We start from the raw sequence: 17,394 nt of genomic DNA, 5'->3' as shown, positions 1-17,394 counted from the left end.
TTATCTTCTCAAAATTGCATTAATGTTAAATCCAGGGGCGGCCAGGTAGCACAGCGAGTAAAAGCACCGGCTCCAGTGTTGGAATGACCTGGAGATCAAATCCTGGGCTCAGACACTTAGCACCCACCCAGAAACACCTGGCCGTGGAACCTTGAGCAAGTTACTTATCCCCAATTGCTTAGGGGCAGCCAGGTGGCTCAGAGAGTAAGAGCACTGGCTCCAGTGTTGGGATGACCTGGATCAAATCCAGGCTCAGATACTCAGCACCATACCCAGAAATAACTGGCCATGTAACCTTGAGCAAGTTATTTAACCCCGATTGCTTAAAAAAAAAAGTTAAATCCAACCTGACCACATGGAGAGAATAATAGGAAGAAACAAAAGAAAAGAAGACAAAATAATAATGAACACATTTTAAACGATCAAAGCTTATAAAGTTGCATGGGTAGAAATACTGCTACAGAACTACCTTAACCATGGAGGTATGAGTGAGGGTCCTTGGGCTAAGCTCTGAAACGTTGTTTTGGAAGAACGGTTTGGTATTTGTTTAAATAGAAGCAGATTGGTGGAAGGGACGGAGTGTTGGACGTGCATCTCTGACATCAGTTATTCATTTATGGGCAAGTCACTCACCCCTGTACACTGTTGTCTTCCCTTGTTTACCAGCCTATTTCTTGTACTTTTGAGTACATAGCACATAGTAGGCAATTGAGCCTGGTACATAGTAGGCAATTAAGTGACTGAATGAGTCAATACCTGAGCTTCAGCAATTCTCTAAGATCTACCAAACATGTGACAGAAAATTTGTAATCTGTTGGAGGAAATGTGTTCCCACACAGACAAAATCACAGATTTTTGACAACTTACTTGTTTAATGGTGTGAAAAATGTTAGCTTCTGGGTAAGGGTACACAATACTTTAAAGGAAGAAAGTTTGAGTACAACTTGCAAGAAAGTTTCAAGTGTTGTTTTGTTTGTTTAGTTAATAAGTATCACATGCAAATGAAGAACAGCAAATGTTACTACTTCAAAGGACAAGAAGCTAAAATAGCAGTGTTCAGATGAAAAACCAAACAAAAAAAACAATATCTCCTGAGGCATGATAGTCACCTGGGGAAGCATAGGGTAGAGATGTTCATGATCTTTCAGTTTTGCATAGGAACAATCCAGGGCTCTATTATAAGCCATCTCTACACTGGCAGCTAGGTGGTGTAGTAGATAGAAAGAACACTGGGACAAGGGTCAGGAAGATCTGACTTCAAATCCCCCCTCTAAAACTTAATGGGAGAAGAGAAAAAGGGAATGAGTGTTTATTAAGTGCCTACTATGTGCCAAGGCACTGTGCTTTGTGCTTTACAAATACTACCTTCTGAAGCAAGTGCTATTATTATCTACATTTTACTGAGGTGAGTTCAGTATCATACTGGAGATACTTTCTTCTTCCTTGTCTCTCAAATCTTTTCTTGACCCTCACAAATCACCAAGTCTTGATTCTGTCATCACAGTACTTTGCATTGGACTCCTTCCATTCATAACCAGTCCCCTCATTCAGGTTCTTACTTTCTCTTGCTAAACTACTAAGAGAGCCTTCTAATTTCTCTCCCTACTGAGAGTCTTTTTTTCTGTTCAATTCATCCTCTATGCAAAGGGTAAATTGATTTTCCTCTAGCACATATCTAACTATGCCACTTCCTTGCTCAAGAAACTCCCCTGGTTCTTTCTTTGTAAGGCAAAATATAGACTTGAATGAATTTAAAAGTTATTAATAATCTGGCTCAAATTGTTCCTTCAAGTTTTATTGCATATTTGATTACTTCTTCATACACTTTAAGTTCTAGTCAAACTGGCCTGCTTGCTGTTCACATAGGACATTTCATCTCCCTACTTTATGCTACCTGAAGCTGCCCATCAGTCCTGGAATGAAATCACTTCATGCCCCTTTTTCTCTTCCCCCAACTTCCTTCAAAATCTAGCTCTAGGATCACTTTCTGCAGTAGGCCTATCCAGATATAGTAAACAACCCAACAACAACAAACACAATGATTATTATACTTCCTTCTTTCCTTTTTTCCTACATAGATCTACTAATCTATGGTATATATATATATATATATATATATATATATATATATATGTATATTTGTGTGTGTATATATATATATATATATATTATATATAATTTTAATGAACCAACAGCTATTTATTGAGTGCTACCTATTTAAATATTAGGGCTACAGAAATATGAGGTAGAATATGGTATTAGAGAAAATACATTTGGTGATGCAGTTGCTTTACCAACCAAACCTTTTATTCAAGATACTTGTAAGATAGTGAGGGGACAGACCAGTCAAAGACATAGGAGATGGTATATTATCTATAATTGGTGTGACATTTCTAATGTGCCTCATGAGATGTGCTGCCCCTATAATTCATTATCTGGTGGCTAGCTTTCTGTGTTCAGCTAGGCTGTTTTCCCAGTGACAAATATAAACTTCATTATTAGACTGTTGACTAATCTAAAGACTGCCTATTATGCAACAGAAAAGTCTTTATCCTGAAAGATCACTATGCATCAAATGAATCTTTAGAAAGTAGTTGTAGTGATGCTATTTGGCAAAGTAAAAATTAACATTAAAAAAAATGGATAAACAAGGAAACTATATTATCCAGCAAGGAACCATAAAGAACAAATCAATATCAGTAAGCTGGTTGGTTGTTGTCCTTTGCTCTAACTGTGGCTGATCAGACCAATACGAGCTTGCAATGCTCTACCACAGGTCAGGCACAAACAATCCTCAACATTTGGGGTGGATACTCTAAATTTCTTCATTCTGTTTTCCCTTTGAGTTGCTTCAATTCTGCTTTGCTCATAGAGCATGGAACCTTCTCTGATGTGGGCTTGCCATGCTGAGTGGTTCTCTGTCAGTGTCTCTCATGTCACACAATCAATTCCAAAGTTCTTGAGAGAGACCTTGAGAGTGTCCTTGTCTTCTGCCCACCATGTGAACATTTGCCCTGTGTGAGTTCTCCAAAAAAATAGGTTTTTTTTGCAAGTGTACATTTTGCATTTGAACAACATGGTCACCCCATTGGAGCTGCACTCTCTGAGGCAGAGTTTGAATACTTGGCAGTTTAGTTCGAATAAGGACTTCAGCATCTGGTGCCTTATCCTGCCAGGTGATCTTCAGAATCTTTCTAAGACAATTCAAATGGAAGAGTTTCAGTTTCCTGGCATGGCACTGGTAGACTGTCCAGGTTTCACAGGCATACAGCAATGGGGTCAGCATAATGGCTCTGTAGACTTTCAGTTTGGTAGTCAGTCTAATATCTCTTCTCTCTTGTGTATTTTCCTTGTAGCCTTCCAAACACTGAGCTAGCTCTGGCAATGCATGTGTCAACCTCATTGTCAATGTGTACATCCCTGGATATATACTACCAAGGTAAGGGAACTTATCCACAGCATTCAAAACTTCTTCATTTTCTGTAAATGATGGTTCCAAATATGGATGGTGCAGTGGTGGCTGGTGGAGCACCTGTGTTTTCTTGGTGCTAATTGTTAGGCCAAAATTAGCACAAGCAGCAGAGAATTGATGCACACTTTGTTACATCTCAGCTTCAAAGGCACAATTGTGCACATTCAGTGCACAATTATCTACAAACATAAAATTAAGCACCAACGCTCTCTCCACTTTGGTCTTGGCTTGTAGTTTTCCCAAATCAAAGAATTTACTATCAGTGTGGTAGCTGACCTTGATGCCATATTCATACTCATTGAAAGCCTTTGCAACATGGCTGAAAAAATCATGCTGAAAAGCATGGGAGCAAGCATACCTCCTTATTTCACTCCACTGGTGACTGGGAAGGCACAAAAGCACTGTCCATTATCTAGAATCCAGGCAAGCATGTTGTAATGAAATTTATGTACAATGCTGATGAACTTCTCCAAGCAATCAAGTTTTGACATAATTTTCCATAATCTCTCATGACTAACACTATCAAAGGTCTTGGTCAGATCTACAAATGTTGTATACAGATCTCTGTTCTGCTCCTGGCATTTTTCCTGGAGTTGTCAGGGAGCAAACATCATATCGACTATTCCTTGGTCCTTTCACACTGGCTCTTGAGTAGATGACCATCTTCCAGGTAAAGGATCAGTCTATTAAAGAGGACTGGAAAGAATATTGCCAGCAATGACTAAGAGACTTCCCTGTGATTGTCACAGGACAGTCTATTTCCTTTACCTTTATAGAGATGGAAAATGGAGGAATACTTGAACTCCTAGTGGATAGCTTTTACCATATAACCTGAAAATTTTCAGTCAGCTTTTATATGAGCAATGGATCCCCTACCTTGTAAATCGCAACTGGAATAGAATTAGCAACAAATGCTCTGCCATGTGAAAGGAGCCTAATGGCATTCAAAACCTCTTCTTCAGTTGGAGCTTCAGCTAGGAAGGGATTGACTTCAATCTGAAGTAAACAGTCAACATCCTCAACAGTGATTGATGATGGTCTGTTGAGAATACTATGAAAGTGTTTAGCCCATCTCTCTAGGGCCATGTCCTTATCACTAATCAATGTGACTCCCTCAGCATGGAGTAGTTGATATGTACCATAGGTCTTTGGCCCATAAACAGTCTTCAGGGCATCATAAAAGCACTTTGGATTGTTACTGTCAGCATAAAACTGAATTTCATCTGCCTTCTTACTGAGTCAAGAATCCTGCATCTTTCTAAGCTTTGTTTGTACTTTACTTTTGATGGAATTAAATTCTGCCTTCTTAGAGATGGATGAACTATCTCACTGGTAAACCCTGTGGAGTTCTTGTTTTTCATTTAGCAACTTCTGAATTTCCCCATCATTTTCATGAAACCAGTCTTGGTGTTTGTATTCTGACCCAGATGAGCAAATGTAGTCCTATACACCAAATCTTGAAAGCTGCCCACTCCTTTTCTGCTCCATAGTTGACAACTGGATGTTGCCTCAACTTTCCCTCCAAGTTAGCAACAAACTTTTCTTTCTCAGAGAAGAGCTCTAATTTGTTGACATTAATTCTTCTGGTGGTGATTTTGCCTTGGGGGTGCTGCTTTTATTGAATGTGAATATTTAACTTGGAAAGGTAAGTATATGATCAGTCTAGCACTCTGCATCACACATTGCCTTTGTCACTCTCACATCCTGTCTGTCTCATCTCCCTACATTCACATAGTCATTAAATGTTAATGTTTGCTGCAAGGGTACATCCATGAAGTTTTATAGCATTTAGATAAATGGAAGACAGTGTTGGTGATGTGAAAGTCATTAGATGCACAAGTCTTCAGTAGTAAGTGACCATTGCTGTTGCTGTATCCAACTCCATTTCTCCCTAGTCCTCCCTGTCAAGTCTGGTAGTGTGAGGCTACTCTAGCATCAAAGTCACCCAGAATTATAAGCCTGTACTTTTTCAATACACTCATGATATTTCAAAACAGGGTTTTGTGGGGCAGCTAGGGGTTGCTGTGAGTAGAGTGCCGGCCCTGGAGTCAGAAGGACCTGAGTTGGGATCTGGCCTCAGATACTTAACACACACACACACACACACACACACACACACACACACACACAACTAGCGAAGTGACCTTGGGCAAGTTACTTTACCCCAACTGCCCTCCAAAAAAAAGGCAAAAAAAAAACCCAACAAACAAACAAACCAGGGTTTTGAGGTCTTCATAAAATTTTTCTTTGACCTCATCAGGGTTTATCATGGTGGGAGGATAGGCACTGATGTACATGGAAGCAGGATGTTTTCCTGCAACTGGCAATCACATTGTCATGAGCCTGTAATTCACTCCTTTTGGTAGGTATACCAGCTTGTTGACTATATTAGTTTTGATTGCAAAACCTATGCCAGCTTCATGGTGCTCCCCTTCACTGCAGCTGCTGCAGAAAAACACGTATCCAGTCCCTACTTCAATACGCTGACCTTCATTTGCCAGCCTTGTTTCACTCAGGGCTGCTATTTGGATGTGATACCTGCTGAGTTCTCTTGCAACAAGAACTGTTTGTCTTTGAGGTCTACTGGATTTTGTGTTGTCTATAAGTGTGTGCACATTCCATGTGCCGATGGTGAGTAGAATTGTCTTTGCAGATGTTATTGTACATTTTTGTGTGTGTGTGTTTTGACCACAGAATGGGGCAGGTGTAATGTTAAAGGAATTTGAAGATCTTCCTTGCCCCTTAATAGGTGTATATGATCACATAGAGCCCATGGTAGGAGGAGCTTGCCAAACTGGTGAAGCAGAGCTGAGAGAGAGAGAGAGAGAGAGAGAGAGAGAGAGAGAGAGAGAGAGAGAGAGCAGGCAGAGCAGAGCATCTAGAGTAAGTGAGAGAGGGAGTGATTTTGCCTAAGGGAACTTGTTTTGTGTGGAGGCCTAATGGAGGGAAGGCTTGGGATGTTGGTGCTCCCTGGATTGGTGATGTGTATGGACTTTGTCTTAAAAAGAAAGCTTAGGATGTTGGTGCTCCCTACACTGTCAATGTGTATAGACTTTTTTGTTACTATGATGGATTTGGCTTTCTGGTATTTGAATAAATGTCTTGGTTTTGTTTTTGAAGAAGAAAGTCTGTTATATCTTGCAATTCAAACTTGGAAATATGCCTGCATATTCATAGCAGCTGCTATGGGTATCGTATTGGTGATATATCAGGCCAGGGATGGGTAAGCAGACAATTTTTAGGGCACCTTTTCTAGCCCTTTCCTCACACCAGGAGGTGAGAAGTGTGACCCTTAAAAGGCTGCCCAGACATCCAGGAGGCTGCTAAATCCCACTACTGCTTCCAGTGAGAAATGACCCTATAGCTTGGGCCCCCTGTGTGTAAGGTTGTGACTACACATTCCAGTGTATCCACACCTGCTGCTTTGTCACTTGCATGTCACCACAGGACTTTGAGATAGGTATAATGGTAAAATAGTATGGGTGATATCTTTTAATTCATGCATAAATTGAATTTAAGTGAGGCAGAGTTGCATGAAGTTGTTGGCCTCACTTTCTCCTCCAGATTCACACAGTCCAGTGGCAGGATAGAGTCAAAGTGACTGGTGATGGCTTGAGAGGCAGTGGATGACTACATGCCTTAGCATCTAAATTCATAAAGGAAACATCTGAGCTACAAGATGACATAGATAGCAACATAATAGTGACTCAAAAATCCCTCTCTCAGTTTTAGATAAGTTTAACAGAGATGACAGGGAGTCACTGGAGTTTTCTGAATGGTAGAAGGGTAATATAGTCAGATCCTGAATTTTAGAAAGATCAGTGTGACAGCCAAATGGAGGATCAATAGGAAAGGGATGAGACTTGGGAGTGGGAGACCAACCAACTGGCTATTTCACTAACCCAGGTGATTAAGGACTTAACCAGGTTGGTAGCAGTGTCATAGGAGAGAAGTGTCATAAACAAGAGATGGTGAGAAGTTAGAAATGATAGGACTTGATAACTGATTGGATATTAGGGGCAGCTCAGTAGCATAGGTCTGGAATCATGAAGTCCTAAGTTCAAATCTAGCCTCAGACATATACTAGGTGTGTGATCCTGGGCAAATCACTTAACTTCTATTTCCCTCAGTTTACTCATCTGCAAAATGAGGATAATAGCATTTATTTTCCAGGAATGTTATGAGTATCAAATGTCATAATAACTGTAAAGTGCTTAGCATAGCTACTGGCACATAGTAAGCATTATGTAAGTGTTAGGTGTTTATTATTGTTGTTGTTGCTTTTGTTATTATGAGGGGTAAAGTGAGGAGTTGGTGATGGCAGAGGCTGAGAATCCAGATGACTGGGGCAATGGTGGTGACCTTTAAAATACTAGGGGAGTTTGGAATAGGGAAGAGTGTGAGGGAAAATATAAGTTCAGTTTTGTTGAGTTTAAGATATCTAGGGCACATCAAGTTTAAGATACCCAACAGGCAGTTGGAGATATGAGACTGGAGCTTAGGAGAGAGCTTAGGGCTGACTAAACTGATCTGAGATTTATCTTCAAACCTATAATTGTAATCATGGGAGCTAAAAAGATCACCAAGTGAAATATTATGGAGGAAGAGGAAAAGAAGGACCAGGACAAAATCCTGTAGGACACTCGGGGTTATCAGGTGAGAATTATATGAAGATGTAGCATAAAAAGACTTAAAAGAAGTGATCTGATTGGTCATAAGAAAACTAATTGATAGTAGTGTTATGAAAATCTAGAGAGTATAGAGAAGAGGTGGGGATCCTGCAGCCTTGAGGCCACATGTGGCCTCTAGGGCATCAGGTGCAGTCTTCTGACATTTAGTCAAAGTTGAGGGACACATTTGAGGCCCTAGAGGGCCATATTTGTGCCCTCAAAGTCACAGGTTCCCCACCCCTGGAATAGAGTACCAAGAGGTGGGTGATTGTATCAAATGCTGCAGAGAAGTTAAGAATGAGCATTGAGAAAAGAACATTAAGTCCTGCAATTAAGAGACCATTGACAACTTTGGAGACAGTGGTTTTGACTGAATGATGAGTTTGGAAGCCAAGAGTATAGAGAGTTAAGAAGGATGTGTAGACACCTATTTTAGGATATCTTCTCAAGGATTAGGAGAAATATAGGATGACAGATAATGGAAATTGATAGATCAAGTGAAGATTTTTTGAGGATGGGGAAGATATGGGCATGTTCATAGGAAGTAGGGAAGTAGCACATAGAGAGGAAGCCACTGAAGATTAGTGAGAAAGTAGAGAAGACACTGAGTTGAGACAGTAAAATGAGAAGTCTTACATCTAGATATCCTTCTATACCTCATTGATAAATGTCTAGAGAATGCATCAGACAATTCTGATTAGGGAAATGAAGAAAAAAGTCACTTTGCTGAAAGTTATTATTAAAATCAGATTTGCAAGACACTATAATTTTTTTTCTTTTTGGAGGGGGGAAGGTAGGGCAATTGGGGTTAAGTGACTTGCTCAAGGTCACAAGGCTAGTTTTTGTGTTAAGTGTCTGAGGCCAGATTTGAACTCAGGTCTTCCTGACTCCAGGGCTGGTGCTCTATTCACTGTGGCACCTAGCTGCTCCAAGACACTATAATTTACATTTTTCAGCTTTATTAGTCATATTCTATTCCTGGTCATAAGTCTACCATTCTTATATTTTAAGTCATAGTGCAGAAGTCTGATTCTCATTCTCAGACATTACTTTTTTAGGTAGCTATTTGTGCCCCCCAAACAAAATTTATCTTCTGCATCCCATGCCATAAAAAGGCAACAGTCAAAACAGCTAGGGGGAAAAGTAGATGTCCATCAATTGGGAAATGGTAAAGCAAATTGTGGTTAAAAAATAAAAGGAAAGGTATCAGTGGATGAATGTGAAGGTGTGACAAGGTCCTATAATAATATTATCATGAGTACTAAAGCACAGAACAAGCTAAGCCTAGCAAGGAAAACTAAACCTCACAGAAAGAGTTTTTTGTTAGCTTGTTCAAGTCTATTTTAGGGAAAGCAGGAGGATCAAAGAAGGGGTAAGGGATAGGAACACTGTCCTGGGTGGATGTTTCTATGATAAGTGATGATAGAAGGCTGAGTTTCTCTCCTTTTATTTTGTTTGCTTTACCAAAGAGAATGATCTTTGGATTGCCAAGGATAAAACAGAAAAATCTAATTCATCTTCCTTGAAACATAGAACTATTTTTAGTGCACTAGTCTTGGCTATGTGATCTTTTGGGGAGCACGGGAGGTGTGTGCTTGAAAAGTCAAGTTGGTATGGAATAATCACACTAGAACACATTACAGAACATCAATCATTACATTCTTATGCATCAATGGTTTCCTTGACTGCAAGCAATCTCAAAAGACCCTTTTCATTCTCTCTTCAACAAAACTATAATTTTTTTTTAAGCAATTGGGGTTAAGTAACTTGCTCAAGGTTACACAGCCAGTTATTTCTGGGTGTGGTGCTGAGTGTCTGAGCCCCGGATTCGATCTCCAGGTCGTCCCAACACTGGAACCGGTGCTCTTACTCGCTGAGCCACCTGGCTGCCCCTAAGCAATTGGGGTTAAGTAACTTGCTCAAGGTTACACGGCCAGGTGTTTCTGGGTGGGTGCTAAGCGTCTGAGCCCGGGATTCGATCTCCAGGTCTTCTCAACACTGGAGTCAGTGCTCTTACTTGCTGTGCTACCTGGCCAAAAACTATAATTTTTAATACATAAATAACATTTCTTATCATTAAGAATGAACAATCTCCTTATTAGATATGTCATATATCACCACCAAGAGAATGTCTAGATGACCGGGAGATAGAATCCCGGGCTCAGACACTTAGCACCCACCCAGAAACACCTGGCCACGTAACCTTGAGCAAGTTACTTAACCCCAATTGCTTAGGGGTGGCCAGGTGGCTCAGTGAGTAAGAGCACCGGCTCCAGTGCTGGGATGACCTGGATCAAATCCGGGCTCAGATAGTACCACACCCAGAAATGACTGGTCATGTAACCTTGAGCAAGTTACTAAACCCCAATTGCTTACAAAAAAAAAGATAATGGTCAATTGCATATCTATAAAGTGAATCTGATTCTTAATTTACAATTTAAAGGAATCCTACAGTGACTTATTTTAGGATTCAAACAATTACCCCAAATTAATCTGTTGTATAGTGTTGTATTTAAATTTTATTAAATGTGGAGTTGGAAGAGATTTTAGAGCTCAAGTCAAGCTCCAAAGTATGGATCCTATCTATATTACACTGGCAAGACTCTCATCCAGCTTCTCCCTTAACATATCATGCTTTCTTAGCAGGGGTGGGGAACCTGCAGCCTTGAAGCCACATGTGGCCCTCTAGGTCCTCTAATATGGCCCTTTGACTGAATCCAAACTTCATAGAACAAATCCCCTTTATAAAAGGGTTCGGCCTGTAAAAATTAGACCCAGTGAAAAGGTCGCAACCAAGGCCACATGTGACTTTGAGGCCAACCCTGTAAGTATGGCATATCTGTACAGCCTTTGTCTTATAGAAGGTTTCAATTCAAATGTGATTACCAAGGTTAAAATAAAAAAGTCCTTTATTTAATTAATCTTATTCCTTTTCCACAAAAGCAGCAGATAATTCATACCCTCCCTTTTTGAGAGACCATTTCAAGCATCACAAAAAACAAAAACAAAATCCCCACTCAACTTCAAACCTCACATTCTATACTTACTTCTCAGTGTCAAAGTATGAAGTGGTATGTGAATGAGGGACACCTGCAACAGCAAAGTTACTGCTTCCAGTATCAATAAGAATCTGCAGCTATAAAAAAAAAAGAAAGGAACAAAGGAGACCAATTACTGTGTTATTTTTGCTAGATTTAATAGAGCAAGGAGTATAGCCATAAGGCAGTACAGCAGGTAGAGTCCTGGTCCTGGAGTCAGGAAGATTCCTTTTCCTGAATTCAAATCCAGCCTCAGACACTTATTAGCTATGTGACCCTGGGCAAGTCACTTCACCCTGCTTGTCTCATTTTCCTCATTTATAAATTAGCTGGAGAAGGAAATTACAAACCACTCTTTGCCAAGAAAACCCCAAATGGGGTCATGAAGAGTTGAACAGGACTGAAAAATGACTCAACAACAACACAAGTATGTTTTTAAGCTTTCAAAAATTGTCAGTCAGTAAAGGTGAATATCAACTTGAAAAATAAATGGTTATAATGACATTTCAAACTCTAACTACAGATACTCAGGGACCTTGAATCAGGGAAATTAAGACATGATTTGTCAGTTAGCTGAGAATATACCCACATATAGTACTTTAAAAATACTAAAATACAATTAAACTATTATTTTAAACCACTACTTACTATATTGAATCTGCCTTCTTTTTTCTTTTTAAATTGACTCACAATATGGATATAACTAAGAAATTAAAAAATTAAATTAAAAAGAAAAGCTAAAGAAAAATAGAATCTAAATATGAAATTGTTATGTAGAAATCACATAGATAATGGTCTAATGCAGAAGTATCCACATAGTAGCAAGATAAAACATTGATTTTACCTTTTACATAAATATATTTCAAAACCAAGAGAAAAACAATGAATGTTTAGTCTTCTCCCTGTAGTCCTTTACCTTAATGTGCAGACTTTTGGCCTATTTCTCCTAAGATGAAGATTTGATGACTGCCTTGGATTGACAATTAGTAGTTCCCTATAAAAGGTCCAATACTTGCCAAGAATATCACAACTCACAATATTTTAATTGCTAGCAATCTCTATCAGGTTTGTTTTCATTTATGAAAGTCAGTTTCCTGTTCCTTGGAGTGGGAATGCTTTCTACTGCACATGATCACAAATAGGTGCAATTAATCACCTAACTGACTTTTTAGATTTGTTTTATACTATTAGATGCCAGGAGACCCAAACTCCACCCTCAAGGAGCTTAAATTGTAGCAAGGAAGAAAAGGTATATATATTAAAACATAATAATATGACACTATATGTGCATTAGAGTATAGAGGAGTTTGATGTGTGTTCAAATTAGGAAATCACTGAGGAAGCAGTCAGGGAAGTTGAACAGAGCTTTGAAAAATGGGCAGGATTCAGACAAGATGGAAGGAATGTGTCTGACTGGGAGAAAAGCATGAGTAAGGTCATGAAGATATAAATAATGACATGTTGGAGGGACAAAGAGTAGATTTGTATGACTAGAGCAGAAGGTTCACGTAGATAAATGGTGGGAGATTAATTATGGCAGTGGCATAGTTCCTAGGGAGGTTTCTTAAATACTTTTGACCCCTTTTCAAGTCATGTTTTTATTAATATTCCATACCAGGTATCTTTGTATTAATTTACTCTTTATATGAACATAATGAATGAGCATGGATTAAGCATGGACAGTTTCCAAAACAAAATGGGAAACTCCAAAACTACCTTGTGAAAAACTGCACCTATACGAGAGTTCTGTTTTGTTATAAAGATCCATTCTTCAATAAATTTTCACCCTCATGACTTTTAGATTTACTCTCTTGAATATTTATCTCAATACTAGGGAATATGTGATTAGGTACATTATCTTCTGATAAAAGCAAGCTACCTAGCCTTAACAAAAGATGCTTTGTATGCTCTGCATAAAGTTCAAGGATGTGCATAAGCACTGTATTGATATGAGAATGAAATCAGGAAGACAGACATCTGAATGGTGTCTCAAGTGACAATTTTGTCATGTATCAACAAATGGATGTCACTATACCAAAGAGGATATTTTCCCTGCCCAAGACATATGTAATATAAACTGATATCAAACATATAATTGATTCATTGTTGATATGAAAGTCTTGGTTTATGAGATTAAAGACTTTTGTTGTTGTTGTAAAGATAAGTTTTATCTTTACACGAGAGATTATTATTAAAAATCCCCAATTATATATATATATTTAAAGATGTAAATATTTTCTAGTCATTAAATTAAATAATTCCCGAATTAAAAAAATCTTCCTATCTATATGCACTGATAGTAGTGAAAGTATGTCACTGACACAAACATTCATCATATCTGGATTTAAAATACATATAAAACAAAGTACAACAAACTACATGAAAATCACAGCCCACTCTATATCCACATAAGAAATTGCTATTTAATATGACATTCTGCACCTACACTATGCTTATGCATAATCAGACATAACTATGGCAAACATTCTACTACAGTCTTCACGTTAGCCTTAGTAGCTAGTGGAAATTTTCTGGACAGTCATTTCTGGCTTTCTTTTCTTGGTATAGAGTTCTACCTACAATCTTTACATTATACCATGAAGAGAATTCTTTTATAAGGTCCCACATCATCAGTGAATTACTGTCATCCCTTTAATGGAAGGCAACTGAGAAAGAGGCACAGAATAATTTTGGTAAAGGCAAAGACTAATCTGAGATTTCCAAAGTTCTACTCCAAGCAATTTTAAAATAATACCTCAAATTGAATTTGGAATGGCAGAGCTAATAAAATAAATTTTCCATCCCAGGACAATTTGAGAGGTTGGCAGGAAAAGTCTGTCTCAGAGGGTCAGAGTTGTTCAGAAAGAGATTATTTTGCTAGCATTGGGTGCAGGACTCTGTTGCATTGCTCATACTCAATTCTGGATCTTAGTCCCAGAACTAGAAGGACCACTAGCCCAGTAGAGCTTGCTGCTGCAGGGGTGTTGGGGCCCTGGTTACAGTTCTAGAGCACAAGCCAGAAGAGCAGTGACCATGCCTCTCTTTATATAATACCACCATGCAAGAACTGAAAACCCACAAACTCCAAGAGTTAGCTCTAAAAACAGAAGCAAGAAAAGCCTGAAGCTTGGGAAAATGTCTTCTTACCCCAGGAGTAGAGCCTAACTTTAACATAAAGTTATAAATCAAGAAATAGGCTAGAGAAATGAGCAAACTTCAAAAGAAGAACTTGATCATACAAAGTTACTATGGTAATAAAGAAGAAAAAGACACAAACTCAAAAGAAAATGAAATCAAAATAGCTAATGCAAAGATTCAAAGAAAAATATGAATTGGTTATAATCCCTCCCCTGAATTCCTGGAAGAGCTCAAAAAGAATTTAAAAAATAAAATAAGAGAGGTGGAGAAAAAATTGGGAAAAGAAATGAGACTGATATAAGAAAATTATGAAAAAAGGTCAACAGCTCGGTAAAGGAGGCACAAAAAATATTGAAGAAAATGACATCTTAAAAAACAGACTGGACAAATGGGAAAAAAGCAAAAAAAGATCCACTGAAAAGAATGCCTCAAAAAGCTGAATTTTGTTGTTGCTAAGTCATTTCAGCCATGTTCATCTCTATGTGACCCCATTGGGGTTTTCTTGGCAAAGATATTAAAGTGGTTTGCCATTCCCTTCTCCAGTTCATTTTATAGATGAGGAAGCAGAGACCAACAGAATTAAATGACTTATCCAGGGTCACACAACTAGTAAGTGAGACCAGATTTGAACTCAGGAAGATGAATCTTCTTGACTTCAGGCCCATGCGTCTATCCAATTCAAAACAAAAAAAGAAGTACAAAAATTCACTGATGAAAAGAACCCCTTAAAAAATAAAATTGGCCAAATGGAAATGGAGGTAAAAGAAAGAGTAGAGGAAAACATAAAATATCTCACTGAAAAACAACTGATCTGGAAAATGATCAAGAAAAAATAAGTTAAGAATTATTGGAGTCCTTGAAAGCACAATAAAAAGGGCCTCGATGTCATATTTCAAGAAATTTTTTAAAGAAAATTGTGCTGATATCCTAGAACCTGAGGGCAAAATAGAAATGGAAAAAATCCACCAATCACCTCCAGAAAGAGAGTGCCAAATGGAAACTCCTAGAAATATTATAGCTAAATTTCTGAGTTCCTCCTTCAAGGAGAAAATAATGTAAACAGTCAAAAAGAAACAATTCAAATATTGTGGAGCCACAGTGAAGAATTAGAGTGTCTATGATAAAGGATTAGAGGGGTTAGAATGTGATAAAAATAACCTGCTAGCAAAACTGAGCACAATCCTTCAGAGGAAAAGAGTAGATTTTCAATGAAATAGAGGGCTTTTAAGCATTCCTGATGAAAAGACCAGAGCTGAATAGAAAATCTGATTTAAAAAAATAAAGACTTATTATATTGGGGCATAAAATCCTCACAACCAAATGCAGAAAAATTAAATGCAGCATTTTCAGATCATAATGCAATAAAAATTACATTCAATGTATGGAAATTAAATTAAGGAAATTAAATAATCTCATCCTAAAGCATGAGTAGGCAAAAGAACAAATCACAGAAACAATCAATAATTTCACTAAAGAGAATGAAAGTAATGAGAAAATAAAAGCAATACTTAGCAGAAAACTTAAATCTCTACACCTTTACATCAATAAAATACAGAAAGGACACATCAATGAAATAGACATGCAACTAAAAAATAAAACCTAGAAAATGGACAAATTAAAAATCTCCAGTTACACACCAAATTGGAAGTCCTAAAAATCCAAGGAGGGATTAGTAAAATTGAAAGTAAGAAAGCCACTGAACTAGTGAATAAAACTAGGAGCTTGTTTTATGGGGGGAAGGAGGGACACTATGTAAAACAGATATACCATTTGCTACTTTGATGAAAAAGAGGAAAATCAAATGAACAGTATGAAAAGTTAAAAAGGGTGAATTTACTGTCAATAAAGAGGAAATTAAAATAATTATTAGGAGGTATTTTAGTCAATTATGTGCCAATAAATCTGACAAATCTAAGTGGAATGAATGAATATTTGCTAAAATATAAATTGCTGAGATTAATGAAAGAGGAGTAGAATACTTAACCCCATTTCAGAAAAAGAAATTGAACAAGCCATCAGTGAAGTCCCTAAGAAAACACCCTAGGGCCAGATGGATTCACAAGTGAATTCTACTAAATACTTAAAGAACAATTAATTTCAATACTATACAAACTATTTGGGAAATAGGCAAAGAAGGAGCCCTACCAAATTCCTTTTATGACAGAAATATTGTACTGATACGTAAACCAGGAAGAACCAAGATAGAGAAAGAAAACCACAGATCAATTTCCCTAATGAATATTGAGGCAAAAAATTTAAATAAAATAGCAGCAAGGAGATTTTGATAATATACCACAAGGATCATATACTATGACCAGGTAGGATTTATACCAGGAATTCAGGACTGGTTCAAAATTAGGAAAACTATCAGCATAATTTACCCTATAAATAACGCAACCAATAGAAATTATATGGTTATCTCAATAGAAGCAGAAAAGCTTTTGACAAAATATAATACTCATTCCTATTAAAAACACTAGAAAGCATAGGAATCAATGGAATCATTCTTAAAATGATAATATCTATCTGACACCATCAACCAACATTGTCTGTAATGGGGATAAGCTAGAAACCTTCCCAATAAGATCAGACATGAGGAAAAGATGCCCATTATCATTACTATTATTCAATATTGTACTAAAATATGCTAGCTATAGCAATTAGAGAAGAAAAAGAAATGGAAAGAATTAGAATAGTGAATGATGAAACAAAGCTCTCACTCTTTACAGATGATATGATGGCATACGTTGAAAATCCTATTGGGGCGGCCAGGTAGCACAGCGAGTAAGAGCACCGGCTCCAGTGTTGAGAACACCTGGAGATCGAATCCCGGGCTGAGACACTTAGCACCCACCCAGAAACACCTGGCCGTGTAACCTTGAGCAAGTTACTTAACCCCAATTGCTTAGGGGCGGCCAGGTGGCTCAGCGAGTAAGAGCACCGGCTCCATCAATCCGGGCTCAGATACTCAGCACCACACCCAGAAATAATAACTGGCCGTGTAACCTTGAGCAAGTTACTTAACCCCAATTGCTTTAAAAAAAAAAAAAAAAAGAAAATCCTATAGAATCAACTA

The 17,394-nt window shown here is 37.9% G+C and overlaps 1 protein-coding gene across 2 annotated transcripts in view; it reads right to left on the bottom strand.

Moving 5' to 3' along the window:
• Positions 1-17,394, bottom strand: part of BACE2 (beta-secretase 2) — a 122,061-nt gene that overhangs the window by 71,659 nt on the left and 33,008 nt on the right. For both annotated transcript variants that reach the window (XM_069074856.1, XM_069074857.1), the window contains exon 2: positions 11,190-11,278. In XM_069074856.1, the coding sequence (XP_068930957.1) occupies positions 11,190-11,278 (89 nt within the window). The remainder of the gene's footprint in view (positions 1-11,189; positions 11,279-17,394) is intronic.

The sequence above is a fragment of the Petaurus breviceps genome, unplaced genomic scaffold, assembly GCF_028583685.1.
Source record: "Petaurus breviceps papuanus isolate PSGF00001 unplaced genomic scaffold, PetGlider_PUasm1.0 90897, whole genome shotgun sequence".
In the NCBI taxonomy this organism is placed as follows: domain Eukaryota; kingdom Metazoa; phylum Chordata; class Mammalia; order Diprotodontia; family Petauridae; genus Petaurus; species Petaurus breviceps.
Note: the sequence above shows the minus strand (reverse complement) of the source record. Positions and strands in the feature narration are given on the sequence as shown.